This window comes from Calypte anna, chromosome 1 (assembly GCF_003957555.1).
Source record: "Calypte anna isolate BGI_N300 chromosome 1, bCalAnn1_v1.p, whole genome shotgun sequence".
NCBI classification, from domain to species: Eukaryota; Metazoa; Chordata; class Aves; order Apodiformes; family Trochilidae; genus Calypte; species Calypte anna.
In genome coordinates this window covers 114,959,665-114,973,800 of record NC_044244.1, presented here as the reverse complement: position 1 = coordinate 114,973,800, position 14,136 = coordinate 114,959,665, and the positions used below count along the sequence as shown (strand labels likewise).

General features: G+C 36.5%; 1 protein-coding gene across 1 annotated transcript in view; it reads right to left on the bottom strand.

Moving 5' to 3' along the window:
* Window positions 1–13,861, bottom strand: part of CFAP47 (cilia and flagella associated protein 47) — a 296,044-nt gene extending 282,183 nt beyond the window's left edge. The window contains exons 1-5 of the mRNA XM_030456465.1: window positions 13,700–13,861; window positions 10,930–11,081; window positions 6,107–6,222; window positions 3,227–3,365; window positions 5–233 (exon numbers count right to left, since the gene is read on the bottom strand). Coding sequence (XP_030312325.1) covers window positions 5–233; window positions 3,227–3,365; window positions 6,107–6,222; window positions 10,930–11,081; window positions 13,700–13,861 — 798 coding nt within the window. The remainder of the gene's footprint in view (window positions 1–4; window positions 234–3,226; window positions 3,366–6,106; window positions 6,223–10,929; window positions 11,082–13,699) is intronic.
* Window positions 13,862–14,136: the final 275 nt, after the last annotated feature.

The window sequence follows — 14,136 nt, the reverse complement described above, 5'->3', positions numbered from 1 at the left end:
TTACCATCTCTCCTCCAACAGCATCATCTTCCAGTACTGCTACCCAGTCCATACACTCAGGACTTTCATTGTATAACAATATTTGTTTGGTCTTTGAAGATCCAAAGTAAACTGGTCCAAAGTTAATGCATTCCAGTACATTTCCACTTGACACTCCGAGAACTTTAAGAACTTGTTCAACCACAACACCTTTGACACACACTTCAGTGCAGCCACGACCTTCCAAATCCACTCTGTCAGTAAGAGGAGCAATCAGCAACAGTTAACGCAGAACAGTGGTGGCAATAATCAGCTTGGTTTGTATTAGAGCCTATACAAATCTGAAACAGATCATGGGAAAAAGGGGAAAGGAAAGGGGGAAAAGGGAAAGGGGGAAAAAGGGAAAGGGGGAAAAAGGGAAAGGGGGAAAAAGGGAAAGGGGGAAAAGAAGGAAAAAAAGAAGGAAAAAAAGAAGGAAAAAAGAAGGAAAAAAAGAAGGAAAAAAAGAAGGAAAAAAGAAGGAAAAAAGAAGGAAAAAAAGAAGGAAAAAAAGAAGGAAAAAAAGAAGGAAAAAAAAAGAAGGAAAAAAAGAAGGAAAAAAGAAGGAAAAAAAGAAGGAAAAAAAGAAGGAAAAAAGAAGGAAAAAAGAAGGAAAAAAAGAAGGAAAAAAAGAAGGAAAAAAAAGAAGGAAAAAAGAAGGAAAAAAAGAAGGAAAAAAGAAGGAAAAAAAGAAGGAAAAAAAGAAGGGAAAAAAGAAGGGAAAAAAGAAGGGAAAAAAGAAGGGAAAAAGAAGGGAAAAAGAAGGGAAAAAGAAGGGAAAAAAGAAGGGAAAAAAGAAGGGAAAAAAGAAGGGAAAAAAGAAGGGAAAAAGAAGGGAAAAAAGAAGGGAAAAAGAAGGGAAAAAAGAAGGGAAAAAAGAAGGGAAAAAAGAAGGGAAAAAAGAAGGGAAAAAAGAAGGGAAAAAAGAAGGAAAAAAAGAAGGAAAAAAGAAGGAAAAAAGAAGGAAAAAAAGAAGGAAAAAAAGAAGGAAAAAAGAAGGAAAAAAGAAGGAAAAAAAGAAGGAAAAAAAGAAGGAAAAAAAGAAGGAAAAAAGAAGGAAAAAAAGAAGGAAAAAAAGAAGGAAAAAAGAAGGAAAAAAGAAGGAAAAAAGAAGGAAAAAAGAAGGAAAAAAGAAGGAAAAAAAGAAGGAAAAAAGAAGGAAAAAAGAAGGAAAAAAAGAAGGAAAAAAGAAGGAAAAAAAGAAGGAAAAAAGAAGGAAAAAAAGAAGGAAAAAAAGAAGGAAAAAAAGAAGGAAAAAAAGAAGGAAAAAAGAAGGAAAAAGAAGGAAAAAGAAGGAAAAAGAAGGAAAAAAGAAGGAAAAAAGAAGGAAAAAAGAAGGAAAAAAGAAGGAAAAAAAGAAGGAAAAAAGAAGGAAAAAAGAAGGAAAAAGAAGGAAAAAAGAAGGGAAAAAAAGGAAAAAGGAAAAAAAGGAAAAAGGAAAAAAGGAAAAAAGGAAAAAAGGAAAAAAGGAAAAAAGGAAAAAAGGAAAAAAGGAAAAAGGGAAAAAGGAAAAAAGGAAAAAAGGGAAAAAAGGGAAAAAGGGAAAAAAGGGAAAAAAGGGAAAAAAGGGAAAAAAGGGGAAAAAAGGGAAAAAAGGAAAAAAGGAAAAAAAGGAAAAAAAGGAAAAAAAGGAAAAAAGGAAAAAAAAAGGAAAAAAAGGGAAAAAAAGGGAAAAAAAGGGAAAAAAAGGGAAAAAAAGGAAAGAAGGAAAAAGGAAAGAAGGAAAAAAGGAAAGAAGGAAAAAGGAAAAGAAGGAAAAGGAAAAGAAGAAGGAAAGAAGAAGGAAAAAGAAGAAGGAAAAAGAAGAAGGAAAAGAAGAAGGAAAAAGAAGAAGGAAAAAGAAGAAGGAAAAGAAGAAGGAAAAAGAAGAAGGAAAAAGAAGAAGGAAAAAGAAGAAGGAAAAAGAAGAAGGAAAAAGAAGAAGGAAAAAGAAGAAGGAAAAAGAAGAAGGAAAAAGAAGGAAAAAAGGGGGTGTACTTGCTAATAATGTTAGCGATCAGGAAGAATCACACATTATATGATGATAAATTATAAATAAATTACATGGTATAGTACATTTACCTGGTCAAGGCTCAACAAGGAAACTTAATATTTCCTTTAGTCTAAAAAATACTGCAATGACTAGTAAAGAAAGGCCAAATTCACTTACAGAATTACATAGAATGAGGAAATCTGAGCTCTGTGTAGTTATGTTCTTTCCGTTTAACAGATACATGGTCTACTAGACTGCAGGCAACATCAAATGTTTAAACAAGATGAGGTGAATAATACAGTGGTGGTTGCCTGGACAGCAAAGGATAGGAAGAAGGCATTGCATTTTGCAACCAAGAGGTTGGCACTCAGCAACCAAATAAAATATCATATGAAGGTAGATGTAACTGTGAAGCAAAATACAGATATTGTCTTCCCTGACACTTTAATAAAATTTTTCTTCTTTCATTTAATTTCCTTTTCCAGACTACAAAAACAAGAACAGGAAAAGCTGAACTTTAAGTAATATACTTTAAGAATTTTGAAATAAACCAGGCAAAAAACCCATTCCCCACTAACCCCTCCCCCCCCAAAAAACCCCCAAACAAACAAACAAACAAAAAACCACAACAACCAACAACCACAAAAAGGCCAAGACCTACTATATCTTATTCGCTACTATCAGAAAACCATACTGAAAAGAACTCTGCAGACTGGCATTCACTTCCATATTCTGTTATTTTCTAAAAAGTCTGTATTTACCATTTTAGGAGTGACAAGGTAAGCATTTTATAAAGATCTCTTCTTAAAAGAGTAAGTGGTGGGAAATACATGGGTGTATCCATTTAAAATAAGATACACCAAAGGACATCATTATGTTTCTGAGACTCTTGAAATATATAGAACCAAAAGAAAAATAGCTAGCAAAGTCACAGAACAAGAACAAAAAAAAAAAAAGTAAGGAAAACAGAATGTGCAGAAAGATACAAAAGCTCTTGTTTAGCCACATAGTACTGATGTGAAAACATCACGTATCATTACCACCTATATGAAATCTTTAATAAAACAGCCAGGTACCCAACTTATGCATTACTGTTCTGTGGAGAGCATAAAGAAAAGAAAGCAACTAATACCTAGGAGTTTAACTTTTCAAGATAAACATTCATAATAAAGACTGAACTTAATAACAGGAAAAAAAGTAATTTATAGAGCTGGAGTTCTTCAGTCATACACTCACTTTATCACTTCTTTGATGATTCTAGGCACATCTGTGCAGATAGCGATTTTAATGATCTTTCTAGATTCTGGTTTTACTACTCCACTGATAGGTTCTATGTTCAGTAGGACAGCCCCATCATATGAGATTTTAAATGTACCTAAATGAAACAGAATAATAAACAGGATGTTACGCAACATAAAGGTGTAGATTTATATTCTTCTACTGTACATTTGCAGATACTCGTAAGCAGTGCCATTTCCTGTGGAAACATGAAGCATAGAGCTAGTCTTTTTCAAAACTATTTCTAACACAGAGTTGATAATTATTTCTAGGGTTTCTTTAAACATTACACTCACATGTGAGCAAGTGTTGATCACAACAGAAAAGGTACTCACATTCCAAACAAAAGCAAATACATGATAAGCAACCATAAGCAACATTTGGTAAGTTATGGGATGTTTTATGCACAGCTTTAGCAGCTTCTGCAGCCAGAACATTAAGTATATATTGCAGATTACAGTAGTTTTCATTATTTGGTAAGCACATGAAGCAATTTATTGCAGAAGAGAACAGTGAATATTTCTAGGTCATTAAAGTAGTTCTTTAAATATGAAAAAGACATTAATTTGTATTAGCATGTATAGCAGCATCATGGTACCACAAATGGCAAGAATTTTTTTCAAATGTTGTAGGAACAACGCCCAATTTGACTTTGGACAATAGTCTCTGATACCAGATCAGAAGAAGGAACAAAGGACTAGTTTTGTGCATAGGATAATGTGAAATATATTATTTGAGTCACCAGCCAGAACTTACCCTCCTGATACAGTTTATCGACTGTCTGTTAGAGAGGATTTACAGAGCTTACAGAACCAGATACAGCAGCTCTTCCTTTGTCTGCCCTCAATATATTCTTCACTAGCCACCACTTTCATCCTAATTTTGCCTGGGCTCAGTCCTGGCAAACTCCATTATAAAGCCTGCATACGTCATGCAACAGAGTTTATAACTAGAAACTGTTCCTATGCAGCATGAGAAACTTCACATCATGCAAATGAGTTATAGATGCATATGTAACATAGGTTATCTCATTTTCTTTAACTCATCATAATTCTGCAACGAAATATGTTTGTATGAGTAAGAGCTGATTACTTAAACCACATATTACATCTTCAAGTTGAGTTAGTTACAAAAAGAACAGTTTTTACTTTGATTTTTGAAAAAAAAAATAAACTCTTACAACCATTACATTTATTATTCTATTTTTAATATTGCAACTCGTCTATGTGTTTCTACAACTGGGTATTCTTGGTTGGTATAACGTTTCTTGTGGAACCTCATGAAGTTCAATCAGCACAAGCGTAGAGTCTTGCATCTGGGTAGGAATAATACCAACCACCCATACAGATTAGAGGAAAGCAGCTTCATTGAAAAAGACCTTGGAACCTAGTGGACAGTAGATTTTTCCATGGGTCAACAATGTGCCCTTGTGGCCAAGAGGGCCAATGTTATCCCAGAGTGAATCAGGAAAAGTGTGTCCAGCAGATCTTGGGAGGTTCTCTTCCCCCTCTGTTCTGCCCTGATGAGACCACACCTGGAATATTTATCCAGTTTTGAGCTCCCCAGCTCAGGAGAGACAGAGATCTACTGGAGAGAGTCCAATTGAGAGCTACAACAAAGATTTAAGGATTTGAGCATCTCTCCTGTGAAGAAAGACTGACAGAACTGGGGGTGTTTAGCCTCGAGAAGAGAAGGCTAAGAGGGGACCTTAGTAATGTCTATAAATATCTGGGGGGTGTCAAGAAGGAGACCAATCTCTTCTCAGTGGTGCCCAGAATTAGGACAAGAAAGAATGGCTTTAGCTAGAACACAGGAAGTTCCAGCTGAACATGAGGAGAAACTTCTTTACTGTGAGGGTGCCGGAGCACTGGAATAGGCTGCAGAGAGGTTTCAGAGTCTCCTTCTCTGGAGACTTTCAAATCCTGCCTGGATGTGGTCCCTGTGGTCTACCTCAGGTGATCCTGCTTTGGGAGAGGGGTTGGACTCAATGACCTCTAGAGGTCCCTTCCAACCCCTAACATTCTCTGATCCTATGAACTCTGTGAAGCAAATGTTCACACAGCCTTGGCCCGATGCAAATAAACATCCTTCCTGTGTGCTATAATAAACTGTACAAGGGAGGAATAAAAATAATTAACTGCCTTAAATTTGTTGTTTGAAACTCAGCATTTTTGCCACCCTGCTTGTGGAAAATGGTATCTGTGGCTTTGTCCAGTAATAAAATCAGTCAGATAGGTTGGTTGGATCATTTAAGCATTCTTATGCTCCATTCTCCACACTTCTTACATGCTGTGGAAGAGTCCCTCAGAAGCTGAAGGATGTGCATATTTTCAAACCTGGATGTTTTCAAAAGCCCTGGCAGCAAGATAAAACACCTCTTATTTTCTTCTGGTAACAAATGCAGTTCAATTCCCATTCTAGAGGACTTTAGCTCTGAAAGTACAGGGAGCTTGTAGCTGTTTATTTCATAGACAGCTATTGAGACCACAGAATCACAAAGATAAAGCAAGAGCAAATGTGATTTGTTACTATTTAGGTTGGGCATAGTAAGCCAATATGCAACGATTATTCTTGCATCTTTCAGATGGGACCCAAAAGTGTACAACTCCTCACATTTGGCTAAATTCTAAACTCTTTTTTTTTCCCCTAAGAAGAAACATAGTACCATCTAAAGAAGCAAAAGGTTATTTACAGAATCTTCAGCTACAATATTTATAATCTGCATAACCCAAAACTTCAGTTAATTTCTATTTGGCCACTGAAGTGTTAATTTGCATAAAATTGCATTTACCGAGAAAAGAAAACTTCTTTTTTAATTAACAAATACTAAATATTTACCTGAAGCTGTTCCATGGTTAGAAATACAAAACTCTTTACTAATTATTTTGCTGTTTGCAATCACTGGACCAAAATCAATCTCCGACTCAGTTTCCAGGTAACAGCATGGAATTAATCTGCAGAGAAAAGACATGGTTGCATTTTCCCAAAATTAAAAAAAAAACTTCTGCATTTTAAAAGAAATCTGATTAAGAATTCCAATGGAAAAGAGATCTTTGCTCCTAGTTCTCCTAACAATGTTTATGCAGCTCGCTTCAACAGTATTAGCATACACAGCTAGGATGTAAAACGACCTAGCTATCAAGCTATTTACTATAATGACAATTAAAAACAGTATTGCATTAAACAATTAGTTGAAATGGAATATATCCATTTCTATTTAATTTAAATGCTTTATTGGAGTACAAAGAACTTTAAATAAAACTATCTTGAATTACTTGCATTACGAAGACCAAAGTTAACATTCACTATTGGCTCTCTGAACTAGAAACAGAAAGAAAATGTGCATGCCAGTTTCAAATTACTGTCTTCTTTCACAGATACTCTATGTAGCTTCAACAACACTTACTGTAATGAACAGAAGCAAATAATGACACAAATAATTTTTTTATTCTAGAGCCTCATTCAGCATGAAGGTATCACTGTGCTAGGCACTGCTTAGCCATAATTAATAGATGATACTCACTTCAGGAAACTTGTACTTTCAAAATTCCAGTTTCTAATACAATCCCATCTCTGATCTCACATAAAACTGTGTTTAAATCAATTGGAATTTGACATCAGCACAGCAGTTTATCTCCTCTTAACCAGACACAGGAACATGCAGGAACAATTGCACCTGATGATCTGCATTTACTTTAATTACAGACTAAATGGAGAAGGAAGATAAACCTCCCTGGCTGATCTTGGTAGACCCTACCCATGTACTCTAATGTATAAGGAAAGATGGGGAGAGGGAAAGGAAGGTAAAAATAGGGGAAAAAAATAAATAACTCAGGGAAAAAAAAATCAGGAAATATAACAAAAGAATTTGCTCTTGGGGACGCTAATCCACTGGTTTTAATTCTCTTTAAAAATTCGTGGCCAAGAAAAATAATACTTCAGCAAATTCTTGAAGGAGATGGTCTAGACCAGCACAGTGTGTCCAAAACAAGCAAGCAACACAACAATAAAAATAAAATTTTTTAAAAAAAGATATATTTAACTTTTCAAGGAGACAGGAAAAAGTACAAATTCTGGATACAGTAGGATTTTCTAATAGATATGGACTTGTGCAAAAAGGGAGCTACTCAAGTTAAAGGTTTTGTGCCGGCTTTTTTTTTTTTATACAGCATGAAGAGATACTTTGGCTGTTTTCCTGTTTTAGCTTTTGCTGGATTCTTTGGGGTTGGTTTGTTTGGGTTTGGTTTTATGTGGATTTTTGTGTTGGGGTTCTTTTTTGTTTTGTTTTGATTGGTTGTTTTTTTTTATATAGGTGGAATTCACTCCCAGAAATGCCTGATTGTGACGTTTTTAAAAATCATTAACAAAACAACAACAAAAAAAAAACTTAACAATTATCTTTTTAAAAGGAGTTGGGATGCAGAGTTTCACTTATTCATAAAAAAATAAGACTACAAAAGAAAATGTTGTTTGATCTCCAAAGCTTATAGCAAGCATATGAGCCACTGATCAATATGATTAACCTCTGAATCTAGTCTCATGAGCCAGGCAAAAATGTAACAGGTGTTTTACTTGCAAATCAAACAACTTCAAGGTCATTAAAGACCAAAAGAAATATAGTTACCATGGTGGCAATTTTTAGCAAAGAAGTGATAACAAAACCAAGTGGAGGATTACTGCACTTTAACATTGTATGAAACTGATCTTTCTGACACTCTCAGTGAATATCATCCCAGAATGAAGATTATCCTAAAGTGAACAGTAGATGTGATTGTAGGAATCATACAAATTGCTGGCAAAAAGATTAAACCCTCTCGTGCCTTTTTTCCTACATGACCAGTGAACTTTTTTTTCAATAAGATTCTATGGAAAAAACATGCAGATTCACAATTTCTACAAATTCATAGTCAGTTACATATATATGTACACATGACCTGTAACCCATACAGTTGAAACACAAGAAGACAACTGCAACTAGGCTAATAGGTAAGGAAAACGTAGCAGACACTTAAAGACACCAGTGCAAATAATATCAGCAACTTCCAAATATTTATTATATAATAACACATTATTGTGGATTAGGTGTTTGATTTTCTGCACTTGCCCTCACATACTTTAAACAACAAAAACTCTTGTTTTGCACATGCACAACTCTTCAAAGATACTACCAGCATACAATCTGATAAATACCCATCAGGAAAAGTGAAAATTAACATTATATTTGGATTGGCCAAAATTCAGAACTTGTCACTAATAAGAAACTTTGTGTGTGTCACAAAAATAAATAGCAATTCAATTTAAATCTAAATATAACCTTAATAATCTTTAAAATACTTATTTCAGTATTTGACCTTTTAGGAAAAGTAGTATTTCTGTTTACTACATTATTACTGGTACATCAGTAGAAATAATACAATGCTATTAAAAATGTAAAGACACTAAATTTTAAATAGGAAGTAAAAAAAAAAAAAAATCAGAATTAAATAAATTTAGAGGAAGGAGGGACAGGGCTGATACCCAAAAAAAGTACTGCAGATAATATTTTCAGCTTCCATCAAATCAAACACTTCTGTGTGTGGAGAAACAAGATAAACCAGGTGCCTCGAGTTGCCAAAGAGTGGGTGTGAGTCCACCTGTGCCTGGTTAGGGCAGGACCCCTATTACCAGGGGGCCAATAAAGGTGGGACACACACCCACAGAGAGCAGCTCACTCTTGTGTGAGGTATGGAGAGGCCGGCAGCTCGTTGAGCCTCAGGAACAACAAGAATGGCTCTTCCTGCCATATCTGTGTTTCGCAGTAACAATGAAAGTTTAAAAAAAAAATATTTTGACTAATATTTGTAAGTAGTGTTACACCATGTGCATTATTTTCTCAAAATGTACCATCTGATGAATTTTAAACTGTGTTTTTATAAGCAGATATGTTATGTCTTTAGATTATATTCACTTCTTGCACTGAAGTGTCACCATCTATAAACAGCAGACATGCATGACACAAAGAACATTTGCAAAAGACTGATTAAAAGTCATAAAGTAGACTTTTTTTTTCCAAACAAAGAAAAAAGTTATTGTAGCCTTTTTTTTCCCCTGCACAAGCCAGTTCAAAATGAAGATCTGTAATACTTAAAACCTACTCTAAGTCCTTTCCAGAAAAGAGTCACCAGAGGAGTTATCATCTTAAGTGGCTTTAACTCTAGAATTCTTCCCTAATAAAAATTTACAAAAATTAAAACTAAGAAAAATCCAACTTCAATATTAAACATAAAAATTAAAAATAGACAAGTCTAAAAATAAAAAATTTAAAACATAAAAATTTAAAATTTAAATACATTCAAGTGCTCCCTAATCACTTGTTTCTTCTAGGAAAATATACATTGGGAAAACGTATTTGGACAAAGCTGTTTCCAATAGAAAAATGATCACATTGAGTTACCAAGTTCTGTATTACCTTATTAGAATTCATCTCTGTCTTTCAGTCAAGATAAGCATTTTGGGCTTTCCATTCAGATTCTCTAAAGCTCACTTAAAAATGCTATAACATAATTTTTAATACTGTGCTCTAAGAGAATAGAGCTTACAAACATTGCAGAAAAAAACTGGTCACTAAAATGTTTTTCCAATGTTTTTCTGCTCATAGACAGTCCTTTACTAAATTTTACAACTTGAAAACTCCCTGTCAGAAGTATTTGTGTCCTATATCAACAATAGTACAACATTAAAATAAATAAAACCCACAAGTTTTGAAATTAAATAAGGGATCAAAAATCAGAGAAAAAGATCATAACATATGGGGTAAATGAACTACAGTATTGTTTAACTGAAGGCAAAAAGTTATACATTTCAGGCTAGCAAGAGACTTCTGCAGGATTGCTTGATTTTTAGGAAAAATTCATACCCTGAGTAATCTCCCTGGAAAATAATTTCTGTATATACATGTAATTTGTGGTAAGATTTTCACTAACTATGGTTTACAAAAGTTTATGGGATTAATTTTTCTTAATTTGGGTATCTAAAGGATGGACAAGCAAATCACCCATTACAAAAGAGACAAAGGTACTCCAAAGCAATTACCCCTCATCCTCTGATAACCACCTAGCCTAAGTCTCATAAATTGTATTTAATTTACTTTATCTAATCAATAGTTTAGATTATACAGATTATCCCAGACATATATACATACAAAGACACATAGATAGCACACACACATGGATGGATGAAAATGATCCTTGAATGTGTGACCCTATTGTAGAATACATGGCATATTTTTAGAATTAAGCAATATAACTTTCACTAGAATCCAGTTTTGCAGATATGGACAACTACTATAACATTTTTTTAATGCAAGTGGTTCAGTAAGGAGTAAAGACATTAATAGTAGATGAGATAGAAAGTTTCAATGTTACAACAATCAACTCAGAATAAAACAAAAAGCAACAACCCTAACTTTCTCTAGGATGTTAGAGGGACATCACCTCAATTTACTTCATACCTGTGTACTGCTCTGAAAAAACAAAAAACAAATATTTTGTAAGGGAACTTACTATTTGTTTTCAGTGCAAAAGACAGATCAATTACATAGCCAAATGTGATGTGTTAGCAAACTTTCCACAAGATTAAACTGCAAATAAAAAAACTGGTATATGAACTTTTGACCATCATACCCAAACACGGGGATATCAAATATGTCATCTTCTATTAGAAGACGTAGTCTGTCTTGAAGATCTTCTTTACTTGAAGGATAATACTCCACAACAGCTGTAACTTGAAGTCCAGATGCAACAGGTTTTTCTGGATTTTCCACAATCAATTTAAACTGCAATTAAAAGAAAAGTAAAAAAAACAAAACAAACAACCACACAACAATTTTTAATTGTTAAATATTTCTAGATTACAAGCCATATACACGTTTTATTTTGAAAAGAATATGCAGATTGATTTAAAATTCACGCCCAAATTTAAAATATACAAGATTTCATAAAATTTCTCTTCCTATTTAGTGAGGTCCAGACTTTTTGCAGCAAAATAGAAAGACAGGATTAACAGCAAGCCATTCAATTACAGGAAAGACTTTGTTTGGAAAAATATAATTTCTAGTCTTTTCAAGAAAGCTCTAGCATTTCCTACTGTTATTCCAAATCTTCTGAAGCAACATAAAGTCAGCTACTACTCAACACAGAATCTTTTTTGTACCCGAGACAGTAACAAGAATTATATCACAGTCCAAAGCAGCAACAAAAGGACACAGCATAAGAGTTTTCTCTAGATCGGAACAACATTCAGCTGAAGTTAACAAAAAGTCTCCTTGTACAATGAAAATCTGCTTGAAAGGGCGACAGCACCTCCAGATTTGGGGGTCAAACAAAATAGAAAAGAAACAGAAGTAGCTGACAGAAAGCACCTTTCTCATTGCTCAAAAAATAACCTGGTCTTTTCTTGTCTGTAAGCATCCACTTATATCAAACAACCCCTGCACATCTTTTTTTGAACAGAATATACAAGCAACCTACTAGCACATAGTGGGAATTCCATCAATTCCCACATTGCTAGGAAAGCCTCAAAGCAAGGACTTGACCTTTTAGTCTCCTTAAAACCCACATCATTCTGTGCACAAAAAGCCTCTGCTTTTTATGTTCAGTTTCATTAATATTTCTGAAATTCACCCCAGTGTTCTTTAAGCTTTCTGTTCTATATTATGCTTGAGATATGAGAAGACATAATGTACTACTTGTTGATTCTACTCTATGAGCATTTTATATTCCTCTACAATTTTGCTAGCAGAATAAACATTCAGCTGAAGGAAATTTCTTACATAGTATGCAGCATGATTACCGTCTTGATTTTGAAAGAGCAGTAAGGTTTAATTTTGAAGTGTGTAAATTTATCCCATCTCTAAAGAGAAATAAACAGCCATGCATATTAATTCTGTACAAGGGAAAAATACTATATTGTGCCAAGTACTTGCAATGAAACCTGTGGCAAATTGCTTTTGATTTAAATTCCTTAAAAGGGCATTTTAGATCTATCATCCAGCCCTATGGTTTTCCAAGCAGAAAAAATTTCAAAAGTTGTGCCCTTTGGCTGATCTGAAACAAGTCACAGATTTGGTGTTCACACCCATTTCTATGCAGCACTCCCTGGAATGATGAGGAACTCACAGGCTTCTTGAGCAGTGTAATTCCTGGTGAGAGCAAAGTCAGCTACCAAAGCTAAGCAGGCTTTGTTACCAACAACAGACCTGATGTAGTAAGACATAAAAGAATGACAGTGTATTTCTACTGAAACCGTGGATTTAGAAAACAAGGCAAGTCTCTTGCCTTGCTCACAATTTTGGGAAAATACAGAACTGGGAAGGTTGGAGGTCGTTCAGTTTTGACTTTCAGGCTTCAAATCAGCAATCTTCTGAAGCACCATAGAGGAAGATTTTTCAAGTATCATAGAAATAACACCTATGCATTCTCAAGAGAAACAGATAAACCAGGACACTGGCTCCCTCCTTCCAAATGGTCACACAAGACACAGTTCAGACAACCTGCTCTCTGAGAGCTGCCTCTTAGTTTTTCCAGTTTATTTTAACTTCATTTCCAATTCAGTTCACTGGGAAATTCCAGACAGTCTCAAAATTTGCTCAGATGTCCATGGCAGCATTTTCCATTTGTAAGCAGCCCAAAGCAGACAAGCTGACACCTACCCAAGCAGCCTCTGACATGGGGCCCACTTAGGTGGCGAGATGAGCACCTACAAAACTGCAGAAAACAAAAGCAGTGCCACGAAACATACTTTCCTGTTCAGCCTGGAAAAGAGGAGGCTCAGAGGAGACCTCATCACTGTCTACAACTCCCTGAAAGGAGGGTGTAGCCAGGCGGGGGTTGGTCTCTTTTCCCAGGCAACTCTCAGCAAGACAAGAGGACATGGTCTTAAGTTGTGCCGGGGGAGGTTTAGGTTGGATGTTAGAAAGAATTTCTTTATGGAGAGGGTGATCAGACATTGGAATGGGCTGCCCAGGGAAGTAGTGGATTCTCCATCCCTGGAGATATTTTAGAAGAGACTGGATGTGGCACTCAGTGCCATGGTCTGGTAACTGCAGCGGTAGTGGATCAAGGGTTGGACTTGATGATCTCTGAGGTCCCTTCCAACCCAGTCGATCCTATGATTCTATGATTCTATAATGTTCTGTGCCTGGCAAGCACAAGTCCAGTGGACTGCATGCCAGCTCCTCAGTGCAAGCCCGGGAGAGAAGGATTACAGACTCAGGGGACTCCTGGTGGGGTGCTGATACGACACACTATTGTTACCCACGCACGCTGGAGTGGTGTGAGAGATGCTGTACATACACATAGCCGGCTGGTAGAGACAGGCAGCCCTCGACACCCTCACCCACCCGGCCAGGGCGGCAGGCACTCCCCGCCGCTTCCCTCCCGGCCACCCCCTCACCTGTGGCCGAAGCGGCGGCAGCAACTGGAGACGGCAGCTCTTTAGCCGCCGGTTCTGGATGCTGAGCTCGGCGCGGTAGCGGCCCCCCGGCACCGCGTCCCTGAAGCAGAGTTCGGCGGGGGCAATGTGTACCCCGGAGACGTCCCGGCACTCGCCCGCCATGGCCTCAGCCAGGAGGCCTGGAAACGGTCGCTTAGCAACGGACGCAGGGCGCTGATTGGAGGAAAAAGGGCGGTGCTTCCAAACTCACCAATCGAAAGACAGGAGGCAGGGCGGAGGGGGCGGGGCTAGCGTCTGGGCCCGACCCGGCCATGGCCACGGATCAGGCGGGGTCCGGGCGCCCCCGGTCTGCGATGTAGTTGCCCAAACGAAGGGGTTTTTAGCCCGAAGCCGTAGCGTTTCCTTGTGGTCTCCCCAGGCGTGAAGCATGAGTTTTC